The sequence below is a fragment of the Apium graveolens genome, chromosome 11, assembly GCF_009905375.1.
Source record: "Apium graveolens cultivar Ventura chromosome 11, ASM990537v1, whole genome shotgun sequence".
Classification (NCBI taxonomy): Eukaryota; Viridiplantae; Streptophyta; class Magnoliopsida; order Apiales; family Apiaceae; genus Apium; species Apium graveolens.
The window spans coordinates 159,790,245-159,803,684 of record NC_133657.1 but is presented as its reverse complement, the minus strand read 5'-3'; the positions used below and the strand labels follow the sequence as shown (position 1 = coordinate 159,803,684).

The following is a 13,440-nucleotide window of genomic DNA, read 5'->3' as shown; positions in this document are numbered from 1 at the left end:
TTCATATTCTTGGTAATGGTAAAATGAATTTAGAAAACCTACTATTTTTCCAACTTAAGGTTTTCCAAACGAATTCCTGATGGATTGGATTGGACGTAAGAGGCTAGTGGGACTAGTCCAGTCATGGTAAGAGGCTAGCGGGGCTAGTCCAATTTAAGGCTGAAATTATGTCGATTGGTACCTTAAAGACCGGATGGAGGTCGGTACGGGCTGATCTCCCGCATTATATGAAATGAAAGATAAAGTGAACCAATCAAGGGTTCTATATTGATTATTTAAAAAGGAATTGAAACTTCCTATTCAGTAATTGATTCTTTGAAAATGAAAAATGGTTTATATTGTTGTGAAAAGAGTTGATTGTGAATTTGTGAAGCTTAAAGCTCGTGAACCCTGATTTTAATCTGTTGATCATATAATTGATTCCATGTAATGAAAATATTATTGCTTTCCTTTCTGAAAGATCTGTTCTGATCCTTTAATGATTTGTGATGAATGTCGGCTTTCACCCTGCTATGAGCCATGTTTCTTGAAAGCCCCGCATTTTTCCTTCATAACCCTTTTCTTAACCCGAGAGATAGAAATCTGCCACCTAGATCAGATAAAGTAGAATGCCCAGAGATTGGTAAAGTATATTGTGGATTTTATATTATAGAACTGCTCTATAGTTACTTGCTGAGTTTTATACTCATATGTTTTGTTTTAATCTAACCATGGCAGTTAAGCAAGAAGATGGACAGGCTTAGGCGCACTGCTCGTAAGAGCGTACCTGGTGGTCCCTATCGTGTTGAGGGCTTCCGGTTGCCAGAGCAGGTAGTGGTGTTTTTGAGTGAGCAAACGCTTAGCCAGAGAGTTGTAAAGATAAAATGGGTTATTTGTCGGTTCCAAACCGGAATCGATTATGTTTATTTAATATTATTTTGGGGTTGTAAGTTATATTTTATGATTGGTAGTTATAATCTTGTCTCATACTTTATCCTGTTTGATCCTATTAGTAGTTAATCGGGGTTTATGCTTATTTAAATATTAGATTGAAGGTGTGTGGGTCCTCTTTTCCTAACCCCAAGATTGATGGCGTCACACATTATTGTTACTGTAATATATAGGTAATAAAGGATTTTGTAAGGCTGGATGAACCTCATCTAGGATAATTATTTAACTAAGGAAAAGAAGTAGAATGCACATGAATGAGTAGAACTTCATGTATGAATTAGAAGCTAAATAATAATAAGGCCTTATGTGGGTAGCTAACTTGGGAAAGTATAGGTAAATGGATGGTATAGCTTCTTAGAGCAAGAGCTTTAGAAAGATAAGTAAGGTGACCGGGACATAGGGGATATTCCTAGGTTCATAATAACATCTAAAGCTAAAGGTAAAAGATTGAAGGTACATTTGAGGAGCAGGAGCTCCATGGAATTGAACAAATGGTATTGATTAGTTAAAAGGTTATTTTGGTTCCTCTTATATTCAATACTACAAAGAACCGGAGGTAGTTGTTGTGCACAAAATCTTGCATGGGCTAGATTTAAGGCCCATAAAGGGTTGGGCTTAATTGGTATGGAATAATGTAGGTTTTGGTGAGGTTCTTGACTTAAAGAATCATGGTTTTTGAGGTACATGCACCAAGATGCATGGGTCTTAGTAAAACTGCAGCTAACCAGGAGATTCAGCTGGCTGTTGACAGGTTGTGTGGTCATATAAGGTACTGAGATATATCAGGAATAGGTCCTTGTAGGCTGGTGAGATGCGGGAAGCACCTGAATAGGTAAAAAAGATGGTGAGGTGCTGATATAGGAGCATCAGCATACTTTAGATGGTTGGGACAATGAACCTCGACTGGCAGAGGTAATGTTCAACTAGGACTATACCTCCTACAATAAAGGAAAACAGCCCCTATCTATGTGGAATGGACTTTTAACATGATTCTATCACCATGAAATGTCATAAACATTAATAATTATAGGATAAATATATAAATTAATTGAAATCATATCTCGGTAATGGATTAAAGTGGGTTTATAAGTGTCCAGCCGCACCTGGACACTGAACCTCGTTTGGAAACAGTTAGAATAACTGTGGTAACTGAGTTGGCTTATAAAAAACGTGGATTATTGGCCAATGAATGAAGTCCGACCCTGAACTACATTGAACTTGATCCTTATATAATGTATGTAGACGGTTGGAAAAAGGGGTTCGAATATTCACTTTCTACACATATTGGCGTGTGTAACCATCGTGATTATTTTCCAATTGCATTTGGCAGGAATTGAGAAGGTATTTCTCAGTCATTTTACTTGGTTTTTTGCTGATTCAGTTCATATTTCATACATAATTACAGCTTTGTTTCTGCTATTGAACCTCTGTTCAGTAGTTACGACAGTTGCATTTCATCCGAAAACCAAAGGTGATTTAATTAATCAAGCATGATTAATCTGGGGTGTTATAATAATCAATTTTCTCTCGTACCAATCATCATCTAGAGGCCTTTACCAGCAAACTCCGGCCAGTATACTTTATCCGCTTATTTATAAACTTGCCCATTTTGACTGATTAAAAGGTTCTTTTTTTTTTCATTTCAAGCGGTTTTCCTCTTCTCTATTTAATCCTCTAAAGTTTAAACTCTAATCACCAACCATGCACCAAAGTAACTTAATGTAGACTCTAGCAAAGAAAGCCAACAAAAGTACATCTAATCAGTAAAGGAAAGAATATCGGGATTATGGGCATTAATATAAGTTAACACTCACATTTGAATTGACTACATCATCAAACAACCTCAAATCAATATAACGACCAATAAACAATTAGTTTCAACATATATGATATAACAATAGAAAATTCACTTACAAGTCAGTACTGAAAGCTTCACAACTTTAAAGTCCACTGATTTGCAAAGATTACTCTGTCACCACTCAAGTGCAAACAAAACGAGAAGCTCTAGTTTAGAATGGCTACATGCAAAACTAGGTAAAAGAAACCTTGAAACTTGCTCTGATAATTATAATAATTAGGAGGGATACGGCAGGACGTATATACACCAAATTGCCTAGTCCAATTACGGATGATGGAAGTAGGGAGCCAGACAAATGATATAGAGGCTCCTTCAAAATTGCAAGTCACATTTTAATCTTAGATACTACATCTTGAAAGCAATTAATACTCCCTCCGTTCCTAAAAACGTTTCCTATTTGTTTTGGACACGTTTGTCAATGCACACTTTTAATTGTTAATATCTTTAAATTCGTATTAGTATTAAATATAAAAATTTCACTGTATTAAAGTTCTGATAAATACGAATCCAACGAGATCACTCATGACTATGTTTGATATTATAGAATAAACGTAAATTAATAGTCAATCGTTTACCGTAAACAGTATCGAAAGTCAAAAGAGCAAACGGTTAACGGAACGGAGGGAGTATAAGATTAGGTACCAGACTACCAATTGGATAATTTTAACTTACGGCACAGATCCCTAGACATACAGTCACTCGAACACAAAAGCAAGAAGAGCGCAAAGGGGTATCAAAGTAAAGTTTGTTTCACTATTTTTTTGGTTGGTCGCCGCTGCAATGTGCCAACTATTAAGAGGACTCGAACAACATTTTCATTTTCACTCTAAATAAATGAGCTTCTAATTATTATTTAAGAGCCAAAATCAAACAATTTCTCCAACAATCCTCTTTAAAATCACTCTATACCTATTTTTTTATTTATTGAAGTTATTTATATTAAATAGATGGGTATCTAATTATTTAAGAGCCAAAATCAAACAATTTCTCCAACAATTCTCCTTAAAATCACCCTATACCTATCTTTTTATTTATTAAAGTTATTTATATTAAATAGATGGGTATGAGAATTATAATATAATAATAATTGAGGAGGGAATATTCACTCTTAAAAATGAGAAAATATTTGAAGCTCCTAATATTCTAAAGAAGGACGAGGAGTTTGTTTGGGAGAGAAACAAAATTTAACTTAAGAATTTATATAAAAATAGTGTTGGAGTTGCTCTAAGTAACTCTGATTATATAAACCACTTATAAGAAGCGCAGTCATACCAAAACACCGGGGCACTACATAGTTGGTTGCATAATATTAAATTCGTTATAATTTCAACATTAATCACTATTCTTCTCTCGAACTGGTTATAAACTACATTCTTATCAAATTAAAAAGTGACTGTATAGGTTTATACCCTTAAATTTATGCTTGAACGGGGTTCAACATGGGCTATTGTTATATATAACTAGCATAATAACCCGTGCGAGCCACGGATCATTTTCTAGAATTTTTTTATATATCATGTAATTATAATGTTTTTAGTTATTTTCTTATTTTTAAAATATCTATTGTATATGAAATACAAGTTTATTGTTTATGAACGTGTATTATTTTCATACAAGACATTACCAAATTACACAACGTTTCTAATATTACTTGTAACTTCCCAAATCAATAAAAATAGAAGCATTCGGAGCCTTTATAGATACAAATCAACAACTAATATGTACCAAATTGTTATCTTTTTTGGACTATACTGTAATGGATTGTTGGGTCTGATTTATGCATTTAGTTGTAGGTATTGATGTTCTATTTCATATCTTTTTTTATGCAAAATGAGATGAATTTGTTTTAGCTAAGTATCGAACCACTTACCTCTTTTTTAGAATTTGATGTCATAACTATTGTGGTAAATTAAGTTATAAGTTTATTTAAAAAATGTTATTAGTTAAATCACAATTTTTCTTTAACCCAATTTTTTATTTTAATTTTGAAGTAATTAAAATATTAGTTTATATTACTTATGTGACTCATTTTTTTCAGGTTTTAAAATTTTATGTATAGCTATATATTTAGTTACAATCTCGGTCGAACGAAGCAACCTGGCCATCTTTTGGTAAATTAATTGGCTTTAAAAATTAAATATGTGGTTAAATTAAAAAAAATAAATTAAGAGGATTGGTTTGGCTTTATATGTTTTTTCAGCCAACCCAACTCAATTTATATTTTAAATTTTGTTCGATTATTTATTATGTATGTATGTGTTATATCTAACCATTGCACACTATATTATACTTTTATTTGTAGTTTTATAATCATATTATGCGTACACATATTACTTATAATATAATTTACATTACTAAAATTATATTTTTACTAAAAAATAAATATTAGAAATAATATTATAAATTGAAAAGTCTTTTATTTTTCATGCGTACATTGATATTTAAATTTTATAAGCTTATTCAACTTAGTCAAGCTGACCCAACCCAACACAAATTGAAACACGGCGAGTATGGTTGGGTTATTAGTTTATTTTTCATTGTTTGGTTTGAAAATTTTCAAACTATTTCAATTAGGCATGATTTAAAAAAATAAAAGCACTTTCAATTCGACCAACCCAATCTGTGGACACCTAATATATATTTAAATAATTATAAATTAATCAATCACACACTAAATTTAAAAAACACTTATGATTTTTAACTTAAAAATTTTAGGATACGTGATATCGCAGAAAGCGGTAATCAGAGTTAATCGGTGCAAACACTGTTAAGGGATTAATCAGATTATTGGAGATTGATTGAAATAATTAATCCGATACTAACCAAAATCAATCGTTAGTTTAACAACCCAACTAATTAAGGTTTCTCAAGATAATACTTATTTAAATCCAAACTCCATTAAAATCCGATAAAACTTTCAATTCTTAAAATAAAATACAACCAAATTACAACCAAACCAACAAACTGTAAATAAAATCTAAGAAAATACAAAACTCATCAAAGTCTTGGAACTCGCACTCTTCCCCTTAAACAACCCACCTAAAAGAGAGAATATCTGCCGGCGGAAAACAAGAAAAATAAAGGACCGGCAGTGAGCGAAGTGCTCATATACGGATATAAAATAAAGCATAATTAAACAAAGATTAAAAGATGACGAGGCTAAGAACACAATTGAATATCTGAATGAAGTACAATAAAAATAGTGAATGAGACAATATAAAAAAATGAATACTCAACTCACAAAACAAAACTAGATGCTTACCACCCAAAACTTATCATACTCTTACACATATCCTTATCAATTATACATTATTATCACAAATAATATAATTGAAAGAATAATGATAAAATGAAATCATACCCTTACACATACTCTTACACATATTCTCACACTTACAAAATAATACATAAAATAGCTTACATACGAACATGGGAGATAATCTTACACTTACAGGATGTCCTACATTTTCGGTAATCCAGAAATATGTAGTCATCAATACTTACAGGGGCTTGCACAGCACAAAGCAAATGCTACCTAATATCTTACAGGGGCTTGCACGACAATAAGCACGTGCTACCCAAAAGGCCAAATTATTGACATACTAGCCATGGCTATACGTGTCCCACAACTTCGGCGACACGCCCATACAATTTAAGTACACCGCATAGGTTGTGCCAAGCACGAGATTATCCACTCGCGACGGATGTCTTACAAACTCCCAAGTCATACAAATAACATAAATAACTCAAAATAAATACTCAAAGATCACACACTCAAATATCTTACATCTCCAAAATCATATATAGATTTATCAAATAACCTCAAAACACTATAACCCAACATCACGAAACAAAATAACATAACAAAACACTAATTATTGATAAGCTAAAATCTGATCAGTTTCAAAGAATGTCAAATTATTGCATAATGATGAAGTCAACTGAAAAAGTACGAAACACGAAAGTCGTAGGAAATTCCGAGACCTTTTCAGAATGGTAAGGCTCGTCAAAAACGAACAAGTAACGAATTCAGAAAACAAATAAATGCGGAATGCAGAACAGAGTCAGCCCCTGATTATAATTGTATTTTGATGTTTAAGATATTAAAATCACAGAATTTAGCAGCAGAACGTAAACGCAAATTGTAGATATCGAAAAGAGCTTTCCAGAATGGTATTGCTCATAATATTTGAACAAATATTCAATTTATAATGAATTTAAGAAGTTAGGCCGAACAAACAGAAATTTCAGCAACAGATTACACAAACAACAAATTTTGACATATTTACAAGCAGAATTTCAGAAAATACAAAGAACAAAAAACGAAGATAATCAAATTAGCTTTCCACCGAGAATAAAATCACAATCATACGATGAACAACAAATCGGATGCGAATTTAACAAGATTCAGAATATGCAATATACATACACGAATTTGAATACGAAAAGAAAGAATACAAGAAAGATATCCGTACACACGAATTCGAATACGAAAAGAAAGAGTACAAAAAATATGTCCGTACCTCGAGATCTTAGTTATCGAGAATGCTAACAAAGAATTCAGAACCCCAAATCACAAGAACCCTAATCCCTTAAACTCCAAATCCATAATCTCCGATTTGACTTTGTTGTTCATCTATTTCTCCATGTCTTGCCTTCTCTTTTCCTCCTTTTCTATCTATTTTACTCTCTCCTCTTCTCTCCATCTCTTTCTCTTTTCTCCTCTTTTCATAAAACGTAAGTAATCTCTTTTTGTTCTCCCGGTTGTTTTTCTTTCAAACCCTAACTCTTTCTTCCTCCTTTCTTTTTTTTGATTAAAACCCTCATTCTTTTTTTATAATAGCCTTACTATTTTTTTAAACTAATACCCTTAAAACAATATTCTGAATATAAGAATAAAAATAAACTTATAAAACTATTTTAACTACAGCACACTGACATTAATAAATAATTAAATCAAATAATTCAACTAAAAATAATTATAAAGAATCGGGATGTTACAGTTAGTATATATTTTATAATTTTATTAAGTTGGTTATATTTATCATGTGGCATAACATATTTATAAGGGGTGTTTGGTTCAATAAATCTAGGTATGAGGTATGGGGTTGGAATGGAGAAAACTCATACCAGGTGTTTGGTTAAAAAATTTTTGTTTTAAAACCCATTCCTGAAACCCATGAGATATGGGGTTTAGAAACCCATGTGAATAGGTGGGTATGAGCTAAATCAAACTCTTGTATATCATTTTCATTATTTTCTCTAGTCTTTCTTTTTTAATAAAGTATAATTCTTTTTTTAGCTCTAGTTTTAATATTGATGAATAAAAAATATGAATGTATATTTAATTTTCTTAAATACTACGTAAAAATATTTATAAACTCATATTTTAATAAAAAAAATGATCAAAAATACTAGCTTTTTTTTATTTATTTCTTTTTGCAATTTTACTATCCTCTATTTTTTTTTGGCAAAAATATAGAATCAACCAAAATCAAGTAGACATACAATTAGTTGAATCAAGTTTTTTTGTTGCATTTGAGGTTACATGGAGTGACATAAATTCGTCGAAAATTGCATCTAATTGAATCAAGTTGCATTAAACAGTATTTTCGTAAAAAATTTGGAAAATAGCATTTTTTTTAAAATAAAAAAGTATTTTTGCAATTTTTTTAAAAAATTATAGTATATTTGTAAAAATATCTTTAGCCTTAGGTATTTTTCAAAAAAAATATATTTTTAGCCTTACTAATTATGATTGTCAAGTGATCGTGTATAATTTACAAATTTTAATTACCAGATTAAAAAGCCAAGTTACACAATTTTTTTATTTAAAAAAATCTTAGAAATTTAATAAAAAGATTTAAAATGGTTCTATGGTAGAATCGTAGGGATATCAGACTTATTCAAAATTGTTCCACCGTAAAATCAATTTAAAATTATTATTTTTTCAAATTTTAATTGTTACTTATTATTATATTCAAATATAATTATTATTCAACATTAGCATCGAATTTCATATTTTTTGAAATAAAATTTTACAATTTGTGATGCGATTCTACAATAAACTCAAGGGTTCTCTATGATTCTGCATATAAGAACGTTTTTCATTTAGTAATGGCCCACATATGTAATCTTGAGCTTGATCTTTACCCAAAAATAATAGGATTGCATCATATGTTCGCCATATACTCCTCGATATTTACCCAATCTAATGTCTAATAATTATACGGTTATTTCGTTAAAATCATACAAGTTTACATACGTTCATGTTCTTATAAAAAATAAAAATTGTCTTAAAAATTACTATAAATTATTAAGTTAAATTGGATAAATTATCATTTACCGTATTTTAATTACAATTTTTTTTAAATATATGCCTCGGTTTTTTTGAGAAATTATTTTAGTTTATAAAAAGACTCGTGCATTGTACGGGTTTTTACGCTAGTTATATATATAACAGAGTAAATAGGGGGTTGTTTGAGACAATTTATTCATTTGAAAATACTAAAATACCCCTCATAAATAGATACTAGTAATTGTCAAATTAAATAGCTCGCATTAATTACATCTACCTCATTATTTGTTAATATAAATTTTATAATTATTACAACTTCATTATTCTATATTAAAAACTTATAATTATATTACTATTTTCAGTTATTTTTATTAATATATACAGAAATGTAATTTTATCATGATTTTGTAGATTATAAATTTCATTTTTAACATATAATTTAATATGTTAACCATTTTCAGGAAACCCCTATTTGTATACTCCCTCTATTTTTTATTTTTTAATATATGACGTTTGACTTTTTGACACACATATTTAGGAGGGTCGATCACGTAGCTAGAATTATTATTTTTAAGAAATTCTTTTTTTGAATAAAAATATAAGTTCAAAACTTTTATTCACAGAAAGATTTTTTTGAAAAAAATTATTTTAAAATTAAGTCAAACCTCCGCCATTAACGATGTGGTTAGCTAATTTTCATAAATAATGAAAGATATGGTTGAGACACCCTCTACAATAAATACTGCAAACCCAACGAAATTAATACAACTAACACATATTAGCTCAATTTCTTCTTAGTCGATGAACCGAATCTTGTCAAAAATGAATATTCATTTCCAGTGGCAACAATTCAACAATTATAAAATTCAAATTTTAAAATAATTCCAAGTATATCTTTTATGAATATCATTTATCGGTTGTGCGGTATAAAATTAAAAGAAGGTGTATCTCATAACACAACATATATTTATTTCTTAACATGTGCACAGTTAATTAACATGTGAGTCTAAAAGAAGCTCGTGCCTCGCATATGGGGCTACACAAAGGTCAAAAATCGGACCGGACTTGATCGAAGACCGGATTTTTTCAAAATTAAGGACCGAGGACTGGACCGGTTCTATCCAGTATTGGGACCAGACCAGACCGGAAAAAACCGGATTGAACATGGACCTGGCCGGTTTAGAATAGTTTAATTAATATTTATAAAAAAATTATTTATATAATTTTATTTTCATTTTTCTTTTTAATTTATATACATTAAAAATTTGTTACTTGATACGTCAATAAAAATTTAGAAGTAAGTACATATCTCATTATTTTAAAAGTAAATATTATTTTTTAAGTGTATGAATATCAGTATTTTATCACATAGAAGTATGAAGTTTAATAATTTAAAGTGTGGTATCAATTTATTTTATTATATTAATTTATTATCTATTAATTTAGATCAATAAAATATGATATAAGTGGATGTTTAGTATTTGATCTTATAAGACATAAAGTAAAGGTAACATGATTATATATATGAATTCGACCTGGACTGAATTTTCCAGGTCTTGTATCAGACCGGACCGAAGACCGAATTTTTTCAATTATAAGGACCGGGAACCGGATCGGGTATGTTCGGTCCGGTCTGGGTCTTGGACCGGTAGACTCGGTCCGATCCAGGTTATTGGTCCGGACTGAATTTCTGTGCAGCCCTACTCGCATAAGTTATAAAGCTGATGAAATTTTATGCGAACTTCCTATAAATAGTACATAAAAAATATTTTATGTCATATTAAATACTACTTAAACTTTCAACTATGTCAGAATTACACCGAAATTAATTAAAAAGAAATAAAATTATATTTTACAACATGCCGTTGCCTAGCACGGATTATACAACTAGTTATTTTAAATAACACGACATAAATGACTACATACTTCCCAAGAAAAAACTATAATAAACAATAAAGTATGAGTACAGAAATAACCTCAGAAACTTTTAGCAATATCCCGAACCAGCCGATCGGCTTTAAAACAGCTATCAGTTGACAAACAGAAATATGTTTCAACTAACGGGAAGCAACTTGGTTTCAACTAAACAGCTGCAATCAAAAGTAGAAATATCCAAACTATACAAGAGATATTTAGCAAGGCGAGAGGAATTTAACGACACAAGCAGCAAACTTATTATTGCTAAGCAACTGCAATTGATATTATACTTGTGAAAATAAAATTGACAGGATGATGTACATTGCCAAATTGCTTGGTCCGCTATGCATGATGCAGAAATCATTTGCTGCCAGCAAATCTGGAATTGCAACTTGAAGTAACTGATGCCAGTTCCACAGACTTGATCTTCTGCATATCTGAATATTTTCTATATAAGCAAGGCAGAGGACAGCAAAATCCTTTCTATTTGTAGCTTAAATATCTGAAAATCTCAACATGGGCAACAAAAACACTGTAATATATAGGGTAGATAAGATATTAGATAATAAAAGAAAGAGGTGTGCAGAGTGCGGTGTGAGACTGCAGATCCACTCTACATGTATCGTATATAGGCTACAATAGTTAAAAGTTAAGAACAAATAATTAAGCAAAAAGGGAAAGAAAAAAAAAAGGTTAGGAGCAAATGAATGTGAAGGCTTGATTTAATTCATGTTCCACATCCTATATTCTACCTTCCATAAACATTTCCGCTGCAATTTCCATGAACTAGTATTTTTCTTTTTCATATGCTAAAAGACTTTACCCCTAGAGCCATATCTTAAATAGTTTCAAAGAATAATTGGAGAACTTTAGGGTGTGGTGCGAAAGTTTAGATGCAGGAACAAGGTAAAACATAAAATCAACGACATCTTTCAATTGATAATCAGAAGTTCCAACATGTAGTTTTCTTCCTTGAACATACAAGGCAGAAGATGCTCCTAGAGAAGGACTGACCAACCACAGGCTTCACTCTTCGGTTTCATAAGTACCATACAGACCTTTAGCATTCTATTGCTACCAAATTTATTATATGCCCCAAACTTTAGAGATAATTTGAATATCTTGTAAGCAATAACATTGTCATTTACAATTAGTTTTAGAAGGAGTGTTACCCACCTCTGTTTGAGAAAATTATGAATACCAGAACTAAGCATTGCTAATACAACTACTGTACAAGATAGAAATTGTTTACAAAACAATTTAAGCATTGCTAATTTACAATGGAATATTGAAGTAAACCATACAACGCAATCAAGATTTAAAATTAGTCTGATGAAATAACCGAAGAACATTAATGTTGTGCAAGAGTTTAAAATTTAAGAAGGACAAAGGCAAACCACAGATAATAAAGCACTGCAGAAAACAAATCCAAATTTGAAATCACATATATATCATTAATCCAAAACACGGATAGTTACACCACTTCATAATCAGATATCAAGGACCTAATCCATTCACCTAGACATTTAATCAAACACTTTCAGGACAATATCGAAACACATCAGTGAACAATCTAAGAGCTAGTAAACTTGGTGACCGCCTTGGTACCTTCAGAAACAGCGTGCTTAGCCAATTCACCAGGGAGCACGAGCCTCACAGCAGTCTGAATCTCCCGAGAAGTAATGGTAGGCTTCTTGTTGTACCTGGCAAGCTTTGAAGACTCCTGAGCCAATTTCTCGAAGATATCGTTAATAAAGCTGTTCATGATTCCCATGGCTTTGCTGGAGATACCGATATCAGGATGAACCTGCTTGAGCACCTTGAAGATGTAAATCTTGTACGTCTCCACGCTCTTCTTGCTTCTCTTCTTCTTCTTGTCTACTGCGCCTGCTCCGCCTTCCTTGGGGAGCTTCTTGCCGGCCTTGGGCTTCTTCTCGGCCGGAGCTTTCTCGGCGACTGGCTTCTTCTCGGCCGGCTTCTTCTCTGCTGCTTTGGGAGCCATTTGTTGAGATCTAGGGTTTGAGAATGGAAGAAGGTTAAAGAATTGATTGCGGGAAGAAAGGGGGATTTCAAAATGTGAGGAGAAAGTGTTTGGGGGTGTTTAGAATTTATATTGTTGGGGAAATTGATATGATTGGCTGGGAAGGGTGGACGGGGATTAATGACATGGCAATGTCTAACGCCGTTGATTGGTAAGTGTTTGATGTGCAAAATTGAGGGCTCGGATATCGTAAAAACTCGCTCCGTTTTTTCCCAGTATGAAAATTTTGAAAAATTAGCAAACTCCCTCATTTTCACTTTTATGTTTTAGGCTCTCTCAGCTCACTTGAAATTTTGTAACCCGTCTGCACACATCTAAACTACATCATAAAAATAACATTGAAACGTTATTTTTAGAATTATTAGATAAATAAAAGCAGTTAATTCAATATCATTA

General features: G+C 31.5%; 1 protein-coding gene across 1 annotated transcript; it reads right to left on the bottom strand.

The window, feature by feature from the left end:
- Positions 1 to 12,428: 12,428 nt before the first annotated feature.
- On the bottom strand, positions 12,429 to 13,093 carry LOC141698281 (histone H2B.3-like). Its single transcript, XM_074502952.1, has one exon. It carries the CDS (start codon positions 13,003 to 13,005, stop codon positions 12,577 to 12,579), a length of 429 nt encoding a protein of 142 aa, XP_074359053.1. The 5' UTR covers positions 13,006 to 13,093; the 3' UTR covers positions 12,429 to 12,576.
- Positions 13,094 to 13,440: the final 347 nt, after the last annotated feature.